This window comes from Pogoniulus pusillus, chromosome 5 (genome assembly GCF_015220805.1).
Source record: "Pogoniulus pusillus isolate bPogPus1 chromosome 5, bPogPus1.pri, whole genome shotgun sequence".
Classification (NCBI taxonomy): domain Eukaryota; kingdom Metazoa; phylum Chordata; class Aves; order Piciformes; family Lybiidae; genus Pogoniulus; species Pogoniulus pusillus.
In genome coordinates, this window is record NC_087268.1 from 30,832,101 (window position 1) to 30,848,718 (window position 16,618).

The following is a 16,618-nucleotide window of genomic DNA, read 5'->3' on the forward strand; positions in this document are numbered from 1 at the left end:
GTTTATAACTCTACTGTACCTCAGAGCTAAAAAATGTTAAGGCATTTAGGAGATGAAAATATTGAGTAGTTGTTGCATCCACCTTCCAAAGCCTTGCTTAATGAATCAGCAGGCCAAGTATCATTTTGCATGCTTTGAATAGCTGCCATGTCATCATTATAATAACAACAATTTCATTCTCTGTTCTTCAGCTTGTATTCAGCAATATGGGTCACCTTATACAAGAAGTCCAGATTTCCTCACATGCGTTCATAGTAAGCATTTCTGGTTTGTTTATTGTGGTTAAATGTGTTGTCATTCTACTTGAAGGAGTGGGACCAGCTCAGCCATCTTCATTTTTGACAGTATTTCTGTACTGGCCTTCCTATTCTCTAGACTCGAGATTCCATATGACTGGTTCTATCTGAGCAAGAAGACAAGACCTTTTCCCTTTTGTAAGCTATTGCTCTCTCACTGTCATATTTCAGTGCTTTGGTCTTTTATGATACAAGATGTTTCCTCCCCACCAGTTTCCCAAGGTCTGAACAGTCTGAGAAGAGGGACAAGAAATAGGATTTACTGTAAGGTTGTACTCTCTGCTTGGCCTTTCAGTTTCTTTTCTCTTGAGTGCTAACTTTGGCTCACCCTTGTTAAGGAACCTTAAAAAAAGCTTAAAGTCAAATACAGGCTTGTGTCATGCTTAATCTTTACATTAAGGAGACCACTTTTGTGCATCACGTGACTGATCTTTAAATATTGCAGTCTTTACACATTCAATTGATTTGGAAGTCAAACTGATACGTGTAGAGGGTGCAGGGTGCAGGGTATTTGTTCGTCACTAACACTTTAGATTAGAATTTAATTGAACTCTTCTAATACCTTTCCAGTGTCCTCTTGAAGCTTAGCAGTGCTAAAGGTATAAAGCTGCAGGAATAGTCTAAATATGTTTTGGGAGCAGATGAGTTCAAATGGGGAGAAAATCACATATACAGAATCATAGAATCAACCAGGTTGGAAGAGACCTCCAAGATCATCCAGGCCAACCTAGCACCCAGCCCTATCCAGTCAACTAGACCATGGCACTAAGTGCCTCATCCAGGCTTTTCTTGAACACCTCCAGGGACGGTGCCTCCACCACCTCCCTGGGCAGCCCATTCCAATGCCAATCACTGTCTCTGTGAAGAACTTCCTCCTAACATCCAGCCTAGACCTACCCTGGCACAATTTGAGTCTGTGTCCCCTTGTTCTATTGCTGGTTGCCTGGGAGAAGAGGCCACCCCCCACCTGGCTACAATGTCCCTTCAGGTAGTTGTAGACAGCAATGAGGTCCCCCCTGAGCCTCCTCTTCTCCAGGCTAAACAACCCCAGCTCCCTCAGCCTCTCCTCATATGGTTTGTGTTCCAGGCCCCTCACCAGCTTTGTTGCCCTTCTCTGGACACCTTCCAGCACCTCAACATCTCTCTTGAATTGAGTGGCCCAGAACTGGACACAGTACTCAAGGTGTGGCCTGACCAGTGTTGAGTACAGGGGAAGAATAACCTCCCTTGTCCTACTGGCCACACTGTTCCTGATGCAGGCCAGGATGCCATTGGCTCTCTTGGCCACCTGGGCACACTGCTGGCTCATCTTCAGCTTACTATCTACCAGTACCCCCAGGTCCCTTTCCTCCTGGCTCCTCTCCAGCCACTCAGTCCCCAGCCTGTAGTGCTGCTTGGGGTTGTTGTGGCCAAAGTGCAGAACCCTGCACTTGGCCTTGTTAAATCTCATCCCATTGGCCTCTGCCCACCCATCCAGCCCGTCTAGGTCCCTCTGCAGGTACATTTGTTAACATTTTTCCCTCTGTTGTTCAGTCTTTTATCGTGGTCTAGTTTGATTAGCCGTGTGTTCACACCAGTGCAAGCAGGATCAGGGTTTAGTTGACCTTTCACATGTATAAACTGCATTACAGCAGTTTTTTTTTTTAAGAGTGCAAGGTTAAAAAGTGTAGTGTGAAAATCTGACCTCTTATAACGCAGCAGTATCACTGAAGGGATTTTAAGAGTCCTGTGAACTGGAAATTCTTGGACTTGTGGTACCTGCAATGACTGTGTTAGTTCAAAATGGGACCTATAAAGCTGAATGTTTTCCTTTTGCTCATATGTGGGACACAGTAAAGAGGCAGGAGTTTCTGCTGAAAATGGTGGCATCAGCTGGGAGCACTTGCTCCAAACAGCTAATGAGCGTTTTAGAAATGCAAGTCTAAAGAGTAGTGATGAAAAAGTAAAAGCTGAATAATTGATTGTATTCCATTGTTGATGCAGTGGTTTGGAAATAGAGTGATAGTCTTTTCCACCATTAAAATATTTTCAAATGGCTGAGTTTTGGCTAGCCACTGTCAATTCACAGGAGAGGTAATGGAGAAGGAGCCTAAAACTCTCCTGGAAGAATGACAGGCTTTGCACTTGGCCAGTTCCAGTACGCTTCTTAATTTTTCATGGGTGCTGCCAAAAGGCTGTGTAGCTCTGTGGGCTTGTGCCTGCAAGACACATTTCAACTTTGTTTTTTAACAGTCTTTCTCCTTCCAAAACAAGATACTTAAAGTCTCTTTTAATTTGGCATACAAAGGCATTGCACAACCTATGGGCTGGAGGGTGATTAACTGAACTAGTTTATACTAGAAGTAAGGTTTAAAAGTTATGTGTGACAGTGATTAGACAGCTTAGCAAAGTATTGGAGGACTCTCAGTTTCATAAGATCTTTATGTTGATCAGGGTTACAGGTGGGATTCAGCTCCAGACGAGAGGTAAGATGCAGTTGTTTCTGGCATGGGTGCCTCCATGAGCAGTATTCCCACCACAGTCAGCAGTCAGTGCTTCTACAGTGATTCCATTCATCAAACCGTGTCTGCTCTGAGGAAAGCTGAATCCATGGAATCTGTTCATTGTACTGACCAGACCTCCAATGCCTGCAGTGAGAGTTCAGGACAATTACTCTGCAGATAGATGCTTACCTTAACACAGATACCTCTACTTTGGTCTGCAGATCTGGATCATTTTCTAGAAGAGAATCCTGTAGGTCAGCTAGGAGTTAGGGACGGAGTTCTGCAGGAGTTTGGAAAACTCTACAGCTTTTTTTCTTAAAGGAGCTGCATGTGGGCTTAGAAAGCAGAGATTTTTGTTCAGTCATACATGTCTGCTTTTTAACAGTGAGCATGATTCGCAATGTAGCATTTGCCCAGCGAGGTTTTGTTTGGTACCATTGTGTGAATATCAAAAAAGAAATTAATATAAAGGAATGGAAACAAAAGCTCCATTTTCTCCTGCAGTGCTTTAATCGGGTGCACCTTCTACAAAGTTGGCAGAGTTGTGTAGCTATGAAACCACCAGGAGAGTATTAAATCTGTGTTCCATGTTCTCAAACTCTCAGGATAGGAGCAGCAAACTACTGGCACAGTGTTCCTGTGTTAGGAATATCTATGGTTGTTCCTGCCATTTACCATGTGTAGCAATAGTGTGTTACTCTGCTGGGCAGTGCTATTCCCATCTGGCTCTGCAAGGCACGTCAGAATCCAGTTTGAAGGGAAGAATCAGAAGTTGAGTATACACCAGATAAGTCGTGCATAATTCCTTTGAGTTGTTTTGTTTATTGAGTGACTTTGAAAACACTGACATGGTTGAGAGGCTTGATTTGTGCTGCTTCAGAAAACCTCTAAAAACCCAGACTTGGCTTACTATGCTCAAACCCTTCTGTTTACTGTACATAAATTCTAGTCTGTCTAGGAAAAGAAACGTGCTGATTACAGCTGCTCTGTCATGGCTCATCTCCACTTTAACGTGGCCTTTCCTTCCCCAGCTCCTTCACCTACAGCAGTGTGTCAGCTGGGTACTGAGGTGTCAGGAGGTATTCTGGCACGTAGCTGTGTTTGCTTTTCTGCAGCCTGGCCACTACCTTAGCTGTGGCTTTGCCCCAGCTCTGCACAGCTGGAACAATGAAGGTGAAAGATAATTTAGCCTTATTTGCAGTGAGTGGATGGTGCCTTCTGTGGGGCAGTTAGGATTTTGTACCCATACTTTTCTTGTAGAGCTTTCCTCAGCTTCTGGGTAGCAAGATGAAATACTGAAAATTAGCATTTCTTTCTACAAGTCATACTCCCTCATCGGCCTTCTGGTTTCCTCCTCCCTTGCCTACACTGTTCTGGTTACAGAAAAGAACCTAAAGTGAGTGTAGATGGACTGACTGTGTTTTGGTAGATGTGGATGAAATCACAACTTGAAATGTAAATTCTTTCAGTTGTGGAGATTTGTGATCCTTCAGGACCTTTATATAGCTCCTTTCTTTGCTTTGTGTATTTTATCCTTGATTCATAGAATCCTAGAATCAACCAGGTTGGAAGAGACCTCCAAGATCATCCAGTCCAACCTATCCCCCAGCCCTATCCAGTCAACTAGACCATGGCACCAAGTGCCTCATCCAGGCTTTTCTTGAAGACCTCCAGGGATGGTGCCTCCACCACCTCCCTGGGCAGCCCATTCCAATGCCAATCACTCTCTCTGGGAAGAACTTCCTCCTGACATCCAGCCTATACTTCTCCCGGCACAACTCGAGACTGTGTCCCCATATTCTGTTGCTGGTTGCCTGGGAGAAGAGACCACCCCTACCTGGCTACATCCTCCCTTCAGGTAGGAGCAGGTCCCTTACTTCTTCCTCGTGGATGACTCCGTCTGCCACTTCAGGAGTCCAGTTGTCCTGGAGACAACTTGTCCCACTATTGAAAATTGAGGCAAAGAAGGTGTTAAGCACCTCTGCTTTTTCCTCATCTTTTGTCACTATATTCCCCTCTCTATCTAATAAGGACTGGAGGTTGTCCCTGCCCCTTCTCTTGCCATTCATATACTTAAAGAAACATTTTTTATTCTCCTTAACAGCAGTGGCAGCCTAAGCTCTAAATGGGCTTTTGCCTCTCTAATTTTTTTCCTACAAGACTTAGGAATATCCTTGAACTCTTCCTGGAAAGCCTCCCCTTTTTCCCAAAGGCAATACACCCTCTTTTTTAATTCCTTCAGTAGCTCCCTGCCCATCCAGCCTGGCTGCCTCCCTCCTGCTCGTCTTCCAGTACAATGGCACAGCTGCTCCTGTGCCTTCAGGAGTTCTTTCTTGAAGTAGGTCCAACCTTCCTGGACCCCTTTGTTTTTAAGGGCTGTTTCCCAAGGAAATTTCCAAGTTAACTCCTTAAATAGGCTGAAGTCTGCCCTTTGGAAGTCCAGTGTGGAGGTTCTATTTATGCCCCTCCTGGTTTCAACATATATTGAAAACTCTTTAATTTTGTGGTCATTGGACCCCAGGCAGCCTCCGACCACCACATCCCCTACCAGCCCCTCTCTATTTGTGAGCAGCAGGTCAAGCAGAGCTGCACCCCTGGTAGGCTCATGTAACAGCTGAGATAAGAAGTTGCCCTACATGCACTCTAGGAACCTTCTAGACTGCCTCTTCTCTGCAATATTAAAGTCCCAGCAGATGTCTGGCAGGTTAAAGTTGCCCACAAGAACAAGGACAGGTGATCTTAAGGCAGCCTCCAGTTGCTTAAAGAGTAATAAATCAATCTCTTCTTCCTGGTTGGGTGGTCTGTAACAGACTTCTACCAGGATGTCAGCCCTTTTGGCCTTCCCCTTAATTCTCGCCCATAAAGACTCAACTTGATCATCCTTAATCTCCACCTCCATGACATTCAGGGCATCCCTAATATACAGAGCCACTCCTCCTCCCCTTCTCCCTTGCCTGTCTCTCCTGAGCCACCATATTTAATGACATCCAGCCCACCATATTTAATGACAGTCATTGCCAATCATCTGCTGATTTCTGGTATCTGTCATCTTCAGAAGAACAGTGGAGTCTGTATTGTAAATGTGTGCATAGTGGACAGAGAAGTTTATCACAGTTTTTGACCTCGCACTAGATGGTTTCATCTTTATGTTCAAAGCTTAATGAAACAGCATCCAGAGAAAGGAGTGCTGAACACTTTCATGCTGTACAATAAGTGTAAAGAAATAAGACATTATTATTCTGTGGTAATCTGAATGAACTGCAACACTGTTTGCATGAAACCTCAGTCTTCAGGTAATTCAGTGTGTGGTGCAGCCCAGGAATATGACCACTTCTTTCTTGATTTGCTACAAATGGCTATCCAACATTTGAGTTCTTGCCTTATTTTTATGCTTGGCATAACACCAACTGTGATGGCCATACAAAAAGCAGACTGAAAATCCAAAAGGCTGTGGGGCAATCTGAAAGGAGGTTCCACCTGACCATCAGGAAACACTTGTTCTCTGTGAACATGACCAAGCACTGGCACGAGTTGCCTGGGGAGGTTGTGAAGTGTCCATCCTTAGAGATGGTCCGAAACAACTGTCTCTCAGTGGCCCTACTTGAGCAGGGGTGTTAGACAAGACAACCTCCAGAGGTGCCTGCCAACCTCAACCAGTCTCTGATCACTCATGTTCAAATCTAAGGCAGTCAGTGCAAAGATGCTGTTCAGTGCTTTATAAGACATCAGAGGAGTTTGCTTCTGCCTGCAATCACAGGCTCCTGTGTATGTTTATCAGAAGTGAAGCCTGAACGTCGTGAATTCGTGTTGTAGGACTTCCTTTTCCAGTGCAATCCATGTGCTGGTGACCTCAGAGGACAGTGGGGCTGACTGTTTAGCTGCTCCAGTCCTATTTGAATATATGTTCATTAAGGATTGCTATGCCTCTGCTCAGGTTCAGATGTTCTCTGTAGAAGGGTGGCATCCGTGGCAGAGTAGACTGTGACTGAAGTTCACCCAAGAGCATAACTGCCTTGTCTCTCCTGAACCCCACTTCTAGGAGGGGATATGTAAACAGAAAGGCCCTTTGACTAGGTGAGCTTTGCAGTCTAGGAAATACCTTCTGCACTGCTCCTGGTTAAGGTTGTTGAAATGCTTAGAGCATGATGTGCTTTGAAGATCACTGGCCTAGGACACCAATGTAACACATTACTTCTACATAATGGCTACCAACTCAGGCTTTTTGTGGGTACAAGGGCAATCTCTCATCCTTGAGCTATCTCTGCAAAGTAGTGTCCCTTTGTCTTTTGTACATAGACGGGTAGGTGAATTTGGACAGGTGACCTCCATGTGTTGAGCAGCTGCATAATAGTTTCATATTTTTTTCCCTCCAGTCCTCCCCAAAGTATGGTGACTGCTGTTTTGCTGGTTTCCTATGGAGGAAACCCATTGCCAGCTATTGAAATTTGGCTTAAGAATCAGTGGCAGACTTTACTCTGTCCTCACAGGAACATTGAGCTATCTGTGAACTGGATTAGTGGCTTGCTATTCTTAAGCAGTTAACACTTTGGTATTCCTTTTTATTCTCACTCTATGTAATAGAAAAGCCTAAGTGGTCAGCTGAAACAATTCAAGATATAAATCTTTGCTTGCCATAAATCTGTCAGCCCTGATACAATCCTCAATTCAAGTACCAAAAGTGATGGGAATGAGTACCTGTCCAACTAACTAGTTGCTACTTGCTTTCTATTTTCTCCAAAACTAGGGAAACTAGAATTTACTTTCTCCAATATGAGCTACTCTGAGTTATTTCTTTCAGGGTGTGTGCTTCAGATATGGGGGTGGTAGCTTCCTCCCTTTTGCAGTGAAATTAATTGTACTGCATGTGCTCTGAAAAACTCCTGGCCCATCTTACTTGGTATGTGGGTGCTAAGAATTAGCTTCCAGATTTGCCAGGTGTGAGTATTTATGGTAGTGATTCCCCATTAGTGCTTCAGATTCTTGACTTTTAATGAGAGTAAAGCACCTGGTTGTCAGTAACTTCAGAGTATTGCTCTGTTTTGTTTTGATTGTTTTTATTCTTTATTAGATTTGCCAAACCAGTGTTCTCCTGACCCTTGTCACAAAGAAGGGACTGTCAAATGTGAAGATCTCAAGGGGGACTTCTATTGCGAATGCAAGCGTGGCTGGCAGGGCAAAACATGTGAGAAAGGTAATTGGGTTGCATTAGCTTTCATACCTGTAACAAAGATGTGTTTTGCTGTATTCACAAATGATCACTGATACTGTGCTGCATGATTCAAAACTGGCAGAACTGAACCTCGTTCATCACCAGTTGTGTTTTTACCCTTCTGTGAATCAGCATTTTTATATGACTTCAATGGATCGCAGCTTGGCCTTGGCAAGAGTTATACTCTTTCTGACCCCACACCTCTGAAAGGAGCAAGATAAATAGAGCTGGAGAACTGCAGCAACCCTGCTGTGAACCCTAATGGAACATCTCACAGACTGCAAAGCCAGAAAGGCTGGCCCACCTTCCTTTGTAGCACCCTTTCAATGGGAATAGTGACTTTAAGCAGGCAGGTTGGGGTCTGACTCTGATGATGCACAAACTAATGAAATTGGTCTGTTAGAGCTCCTTTTCTAGGAGGACCTTATTCTACATCTGCTTAATTCCAGTGTGTATTTCCATCACCTCCAAAGAGAATATTTGAACAGGAGCTCTTTATACAAGAAGTTCCAGTCCCCCAGAGGGCTTTCTCAGCTCCTTGATGAAATACCAAAGTTATCTTCCCTCCTTTTGTTTTCTGGTCTTTTATTTTGTGCCTGCAAGGCTTACTGTCAGGGCCACTGCTTTTCTGCCTGCCAATATTAAGTAACTGCCAGAAATTGCATTCAACCAGTCCAAAATTGTGGCAACCAAGACAGCAGGAGATCCAAAGCTTTTCCTTTTGATGTAAATATTGAAAGGAGATTATAGGATCACTCACAAGGAGCTTATTTAAGCATTTGAGGCAGTTGACTGATCAGTATGCAATCAGCTTTGAGAGCTCTGCAGATGATCAGTCTGAAGCATAACCCCTATTTTTCATATAAAATGCCATGAAATGTGCAGTTCTATGCATCAGCTAACTCCAGAGTCATATCAAGCTGGATAGAATGAGTAGGCAGAGCAGACTGAAGATGGAACCCAGGTTTTGCTGGATTTAACAGGCTTTTGCTGTCAATTTCAGTGGAGCACGGTTTAGCTCACAGATTTCAGTAGCTATGAACTTAGAACTTTCTGTGTTCTCTTGAGTTCTGTAGCAGTAAGAATCATAGAATCATAGAATCAACCAGGTTGGAAGAGGCCTCCAAGATCATCCAGTCCAACCTAGCACCCAGCCCTAGCCAGTCAACTAGACCATGGCACTAAGTGCCTCATCCAGGCTTTTCTTGAACACCTCCAGGGACAGCAACTCCACCACCTCCCTGGGCAGCCCATTCCAATGCCAATCATTCTCTCTGTGAAGAACTTCCTCCTAACATCCAGCCTATACTTCCCCAGCACAACTTGAGACTGTGTCCCCTTGTTCTGTTGCTGGTTGCCTGGGAGAAGAGACCAACCCCACCTGGCTACAACGTCCCTTCAGGTAGTTGTAGACAGCAATGAGGTCACCCCTGAGCCTCCTCTTCTCCAGCTCCCTCAGCCTCTCCTCATAGGGTTTGTGTTCCAGGCCTTTCACCAGCTTTGTCGCCCTTCTCTGGACACCTTCCAGCACCTCAAGAGTATGTTGTTCTTGTTTTATTTAAAGCTTTTGCCCTGATCATAGAGGTCACAGAATAATTTTTAAAGTTAATTATGATATAAAATACATTCATTACGGTTAGTTTGCTTCTGCAGACAAACTTTGGCACCTCCACAATTACTAAAGATACTCTTCTGCATTCTCAGAGTTGTGAAGAGAGATGCTGCTACAGCTCTTTCATGGTCTTTATTATGTGAACTTGAAGTATGAGCTAGTATACTTGAAGTGTTTGAATGAAATCTTTCAGCTTTTTGTTGCTGCATTATGTTGCAGCTGTTTGATCTTTCTCCTTCCCAACACCTGTCCTGCTGTCACCCTCACAGAGGTAAAAAGCTGACTGTGACACTTGTTTTGCTGCAGATATTGATGAATGCCAAGTGCAGAATGGTGGCTGTAACCAACTCTGCCTCAACAAGCTAGGCAGCTACCGATGCTCATGCTATAATGGTTATGCTCTTAAAGACAGCAGAACGTGTGAAGGTAAGCATTTCTGGGCTGCTCCGTTTGCTTCAGTGGATGCTTAGGAACTTGTGACCGTATTTCAGAGAGCTGGGTTGCACTGAGCAAGCCTCATATACTGCCTAGCCCAGTGGAAACTTGCTGGTATCCTATTAGCTGCACTCTGCTGGGACTGTACTGGATGCTCCAGCCAGCACTACATGCCTGAACTTGTCAGCGGTCACACCACGCTACTCTCCAGTATTGTAACACAGGCATGATTCACAGAGAATTTGTGGCTTGGACTGTGCTAAATTGTTTTGGCTGATCAGTCCTCATATCCTGACATTGAGAGGAGGAAAGGCTGGCCTGATGTGTTGTATGGTTTTTTCCAGTCTCACCATGTGGTAGCATATGAGCCATTTGTTTTTCTTTTGTGTGTTTCTTGTTTTGTTTTTCTAAATTCAGATGTGTGCAGCAGCTAATGAATTCAGATAGATACAGATGGATTACTTCACTGTGGCTGAATATTAGTAGCCATAGTTGGCAGCTATTTTACATTGCATCTGAGAACAGAAAGTGAGGATCTGAAGTATCTGATTGAAACTGCAGAGTGAGTTTACATAACCAAAACTTAAGCAATTGAGATTTAAAAAGTGTTAAGAAATGACATGCTGAAACAGAAACTCATTAATGATCACAAGTGGCTCTTAAAATTATATGTATCTCATGAGAAAAGAGGCAAGTCTGTGTATGAACCTTTCCTCTCAGAGATGGATTTGATCACATATTTGTAGAGAGTCTGCATACCTGATCTGAATGACATATTTATGCTACCATCAAAAAGACAAAGAGCAGGATTTGGTTTGTGTCACTTCCACTGTGAGGCTGTACAGATTACATAGTATTCCTTTCTAATAGGAATAGCTGCTTAGGGGTGCCAACTTAACATCTTCTGGTGCCAGTTGGCATGGACAGATGAAGGGCAAGTGGGCTCACAATTAGGTTTGTACCCTGGTACTGTCTGTTAGAGCACTGTGAACAAAGAGTGTGAGCACTCTGTAGCTTCAGCATGTGACCCTCCAGTTGCTGAAGTGGTTGTCTGTTGTGGTTAATACTAGCTGAGATTTATCTTCACATTTCAGTTTTGTGTCATGTTATTCCTGTCATTGTGTGCACACAGGAAAAAGTTAGGGTTTGTCTGTTGATGCATGGGCTGGGCTGCACAGCATGCTAGATAGTCGACCAGTTGCTGTCAGCCAGTTCACTCCTCCGTGGGAAAATCATGAAGTGTGACATGTAATTGTAGTTTTAAGATGTACTAGAAAGCAAAAGTAAATATTAAACTCTCACTACACTGCAAATGTTTTGTCAACACTAGAATTTTGCTGGATGTTACTTAACATGTTATAAAAACACTAGATTGTTTTTATGGACTCTGGTTCCAGTCCATTGCCTGCCTTCATGTTGAAACCCCACGGTGTCTCTCAGATGTTCTCTGTGACAAGTGGGGCTGTTTCAGGTTCCCTTTGCCACTACTGATCAGCAGATTGAGATCTTAGTTTTGTAATTACTGTTTGCCTGTCTGAAGAATGAGAATGAAATCTGTGGTGCTCCACAGGCTGCATGTTCTGTGTTTTGATAACATTCCTCAGTTCCTGCTTGCTCAGGGCCCCATTCAGCCTGGCTTTGAAGACTTCCAGCGTTAGAGACTTCACAGCTTCTATCGGCAACCTGTCACAATGCCTCACCACCCTTATGGTGAAGAATTTCTTCCTAATCAAGTGGTGGGACTTGTTTTGATTTACAGTTTTTCTCCTGACTTATGATGCATCGTGTATTTTCCAACAGTGGTTAACGGCTTGAAGAAAGAAAGACCAACTGGTCTTGAAAACCTGCAGTCATTTCTTGTAGCTAGTTAACCCTAAAGGCAGATTCTTAAAGAGATTGTTTACTCAGTTACAAAAATAACCTAAGGGATCTCTTGACCCACTTCAGTCTGTGAACAGTGAAGTGATTATACTGAAGCTGTGTGTTTTAACTGCTTGTTTTGCAGACATAGATGAGTGCACAGAATCAGCAGACATCTGTGGAGAAGCTCACTGTAAAAATTCCTTAAGCTCGTATGAATGTCTTTGTGATGCAGGCTACAAGTTCGATGAAGTAAGAAAGACTTGTCAGGGTAAGCTCATGAAATAACATTCTATCAGCATTTATTACATGATTTAAAGCTATAAAACCCTGCAAATTAAATTCCAGGCTTTAGTAGAAGGCTGTTTTGTTGGTTGTTTTGTTTTTTGTCATACACATTGGACTTCAGTTCCCATTCCCTATTTGTGAGCAAGTTTGCAGTCATCTTCAAGTTCATCAAGTCTGCAAGTCATCTTCGAGTTCATTGAGTTTGCAGTGATCTCTGATGACCTGGCTGTATGAGCCAGAGTACTGAGATTTCTTCAACTTATTACAAGCTCAGAAGCATCTGTGCATGTTGCTGTCTCTCTTTGTAGGACAAGAAAAGTTACAGAGCAATAGCTGCTGTTCTTTCAAAACCTGTCTTGTGGTATTACTCTGAACTAGGAGTTTAATATGCATTGGAACCATGCACAGTTCTGCTGGCTACACTGCCTGCAAGATTTCTCAACGGAGTAAGTTTTGAAAGTATTCCAAAACCAGTGTTGTTCCCTGCCTTTTGTCTAAGTTAATGTCTAACTTGAGTCACATGCCAACCAGCCCTACCAGGCTCCAAGTATCTCTGCTTGTAGAGATCTCTGTGGACCATCACAATTTGTTTTCCTGCATTTGTTTGCAAATCAGCTGAAAACAAGCTAAAGGGAAAAAAAATGAATGAGAAACTTCAGTTTTCACTTGTCTGTTGAGGATCCAGCTGATGAGTTGCAATGAAGCAAGCAGTCCAAGAGTTGAAGCTGAGTTGAAGAGCAGAAGCCAGTCAGCACAGGTGTAGCAGAAGGGGCCTGAAGGAAGGAGGTCTTGCCTAGAAGTTAAAGCCCAGGGCTCTGCACCGGCAAACAAGGACTTTAGCTCTGCTTTCAGCCTTCCCACTGACTTGCTCTGTATCTCTGAGCAGATGTAATCTTTCTGTGAAAACAGATTTGTGCAGATGCTAACTCTAAGTCTTCCCTCCTGTAGAAATGTGGCATAGGGTAAGTACTGGGTGTGGAGCACTGGGCACGCTCAAATAAAAGGTGCTACAAAACAACACAGAAAACAGTTTCTTTTTTCCCTGAATGATTCACACTGAAACAAACCCAGCTGCTATTTTGTCCTCTCTTTGTTGGCTTTATGTAGATGTAAATGAATGTGAAGAGAAGCTCTGTGAACAGACCTGTGTCAACTCACCAGGGAGTTACACCTGTCACTGTGATGGCAGAGGAGGAGTAAAACTTTCCCGAGACATGAATACCTGTGAGGTATGTTACTCTGCTTTGCTGTAGCTGCAGAACAGACCTGTAAGGAAAAGTGATGAAGCTCTGGACTGAAGCCATTTGAGCTGAGTGATCAGCAGAAAGGAATCACATTGTCAAAACCATGCGAATTGGGAATGGTAGCTCTCTTAAAAATAAACATTCTCCTTAAATTCTCTCTTCTCAGGTTCCTCCTCTCCCCATTCCCAAAAGAGCATTCCAGTGATACCCGTGCCAGCCCCTTGACTACGAGTTACCTCGGGCTGCACAAGCTTGTCTTAGTTAGACCCAGTAGGATGGTGGGAAGGTCAGAAGGTGTAAATTATAAACCAGCATTTGCATGTGACATTTTTGTCCTCTGGGTATTTGAGGTGAATTTCAGTGGCACAGGCTGCCTCTGCAGAACCCAGCTGACAAGCAAGTTCTTAGCGCGTCTTTTGTTGCAGGCACAATGCTGCAGTAGAAAAGCTTATGCTGTGCCTTAGGAGTGTGGTTTAATTTTGCAATAGGAAAACATGCCTCCAAGGTGGAGAGGGGAGAAGGAAAGAGGAAATGTTCTCAGTACTGAGATTCAAGGCAAGGTTGGACGTGGCACTTGGTGCCATGGTCTAGCCTTGAGCTCTGTGGTAAAGGGTTGGACTTGATGATCTGTGAGGTCTCTTCCAACCCTGATAATACTGTAATACTGTAACTCTGTTTTGAGAGTATAAACTTTAAAGTGCTCCAGCCTATTGTGTGTATAGCAAGTACATGAGAGGAGGAGGCATGCTCTGGTTCTCTTTCTGCTGCGTGAGGAGAATAAACACTCCAAAATATGTTTTGTTTGTAGAACATAATACCATGTGTGCCTTTTGCTGTGGGAAAGAGTATTAAATCCTTGTACCTTGGGAGGATGTTCAGCGGCACTCCTGTTATCAGGCTGCGCTTCAAAAGGAAGCAGCTGACGAGGTGAGGATGGTTTAGAATGGCAGTCGAATCCACTGTCCGGCTCTAATGCATGCAGTGGCATTAAGTCATTACAGTAACAATTAGTCCTATTATCATCATATTTTCTTTTTTTTTTTGTTTATGGAGCCCTATAAGACAAAACATTATCCAAACCAGTAACTGAGACAGGCAGCCTTGACCACAGAGCTGCTAGGATAATTAACTGAACTACAGAAATACATCCTTTATTCTCGACCCTGTTGGAAAACCTGTTTTCACAGCTTGAGTGTTTCAGGAGAGCATTAAAAGCTAGTATGTTTTAACCGAGCTTTATGACTGCTAGAACTGATGCTATCTGTATGGAAAATACTCTCTGGTTTTTGAACTCTGCATAACTAATTTATTTCTTGGCACCTGTGCGGTCAGACTTGTGGCTGAGTTCGACTTTAGAACCTTTGATCCTGAAGGTATCCTTTTCTTTGCTGGAGGCCATCAAGACAGCACATGGGTAGTCCTGGCTTTGCGCAAGGGACGGCTCGAGCTGCAGCTGAAGTACAGTGGGATCGGCCGCGTCACCAGCAGCGGACCGCTCATCAACCATGGCATGTGGCAAACGGTGAGTCCTTCTCCTGGCTTCTTCCTGATGAGCTCTGTCAAGCGCAGCCAGACTTTATTCTTGCTGTGTCTATCCATCCAGTGCATGTGTCGTGGAATGGAGTCTAGGGGAATTTTGGAAAAGAACATGGGAGGCCGATTTACAAAAAGGTTTAAATGATTTATTACTGAAACACCAGAAATGCCCTTCCCCAAACTGACTTATAACTATCCCACCTAAGCTCTGGGTTCGCCGTCGCGAATTAAAATACAGAATGGCTAAAATGAAGAGAGTCTGTGATTTTTAGAGAGTTCATTGGAATCTTGAGAGATTATTCAGTCTTTCAAATTAAGGTTTTATCAGTTACTCACTGTCCAAATGCAGTTCAGAGAAGTCTCAGAGTATTACGAATTTAAGGCGCGTTGTCCGGGCCTAGCTGGATGCTGGCTGTGATGGTTTGGGCTCTTACCCGCCCCCCCCACACTTTTGTATTTGCCCCAGCTAACTCAGAAGGGACTCCAGGAATATAAATGAAGCTATTTATTTTACAGCAGCAAATATACAAGCAGCTATTAACAATATATACAGTTATATACAGAAATATACAAAGGATAAACAATACAGAAGCACAACTCCCCTCCCAGAAACCTGAGTCCCCAGGAGGGGCTCTCAAACCACCCCAACACCTCCCCTTGCCCTCTCAACCTTACCCCAGTTCTCAGGAAGAAGAGAGGTGCGGCCAAGAGGTTAGGGAGCAAGGTTAGTGGCAGCAAGGTTAATGAGATGCAGCTTCGTCAAAGCCCAGAAGCAAAGTGAGAGACAAAATGGAGAATGCTATCCAATGTTTTACTTCTTCTTCCCAGAACTCTCAGCGAGACTGTGAGAGAAGAGACAACCATGTTTACCTTTTCACTGCCCATTATCTAGTTCTTTTACCAAAACATTCCAGCTTGCAAATGCAGCATTTTTATAGTGTCCAAAATAGGTGTGTTTCAGCCAATTCAGGCGGTTTTGCGTGAACTTTACAGATTGGTACAAAGTTATAATCAATTCATACAATTGGATAATTCTTAGCAAAAACAACCTGTAGAACCACCCAGGGGTCAGCCCCCAACAGGTGTTCATCAGGTGATGAGAACCAAGGTCCTTATTCCAAAACATAGCCTATGTTTATATTTCTGCCCCTTTGGGAGAGAGATCTTCCCAGCGGGTGTACAGCTGCTGAGACAATGGCTGTCGCCATGCAGGCAGATAGAAAGCAGTGTTTTGATCTTTCGATGGAAGGCCTCCATGTGAACCACGACCCTGTGTACAAATGAGGCTTTTGCAAAAGGGCTCTGCTGCCTTCCGTGCCAGCGTATTATACAGGCTAAGGTGAGAACAGGATATTCTTTCTAACAAACTGAACTATACTTTATAGCTATTGTAACCTAGACTGCATCGCTAATCATAGAATCATAGAATCATAGAATCAACCAGGTTGGAAGAGACCTCCAAGATCATCCAGTCCAACCTAGCACCCAGCCCTAGCCAGTCAACTAGACCATGGCACTAAGTGCCTCATCCAGTCTTTTCTTGAAGACCCCCAGGGACGATGCCTCCACCACCTCCCTGGGCAGCCCATTCCAATGGGAAATCACTCTCTCTGCACAGCTGGATCAGACACAGCCTGTGAGGTGCAGCACTGCTA

At 43.9% G+C, this 16,618-nt stretch overlaps 1 protein-coding gene across 1 annotated transcript in view; it reads left to right on the forward strand.

Annotated features, from left to right (window-relative positions):
• Window positions 1-16,618, forward strand: part of GAS6 (growth arrest specific 6) — a 47,462-nt gene that overhangs the window by 15,824 nt on the left and 15,020 nt on the right. The window contains exons 4-10 of the mRNA XM_064143683.1: window positions 192-254; window positions 7,848-7,970; window positions 9,907-10,026; window positions 12,041-12,166; window positions 13,291-13,412; window positions 14,236-14,354; window positions 14,760-14,949. Of these exons, the coding sequence (XP_063999753.1) occupies window positions 192-254; window positions 7,848-7,970; window positions 9,907-10,026; window positions 12,041-12,166; window positions 13,291-13,412; window positions 14,236-14,354; window positions 14,760-14,949 (863 nt within the window). The remainder of the gene's footprint in view (window positions 1-191; window positions 255-7,847; window positions 7,971-9,906; window positions 10,027-12,040; window positions 12,167-13,290; window positions 13,413-14,235; window positions 14,355-14,759; window positions 14,950-16,618) is intronic.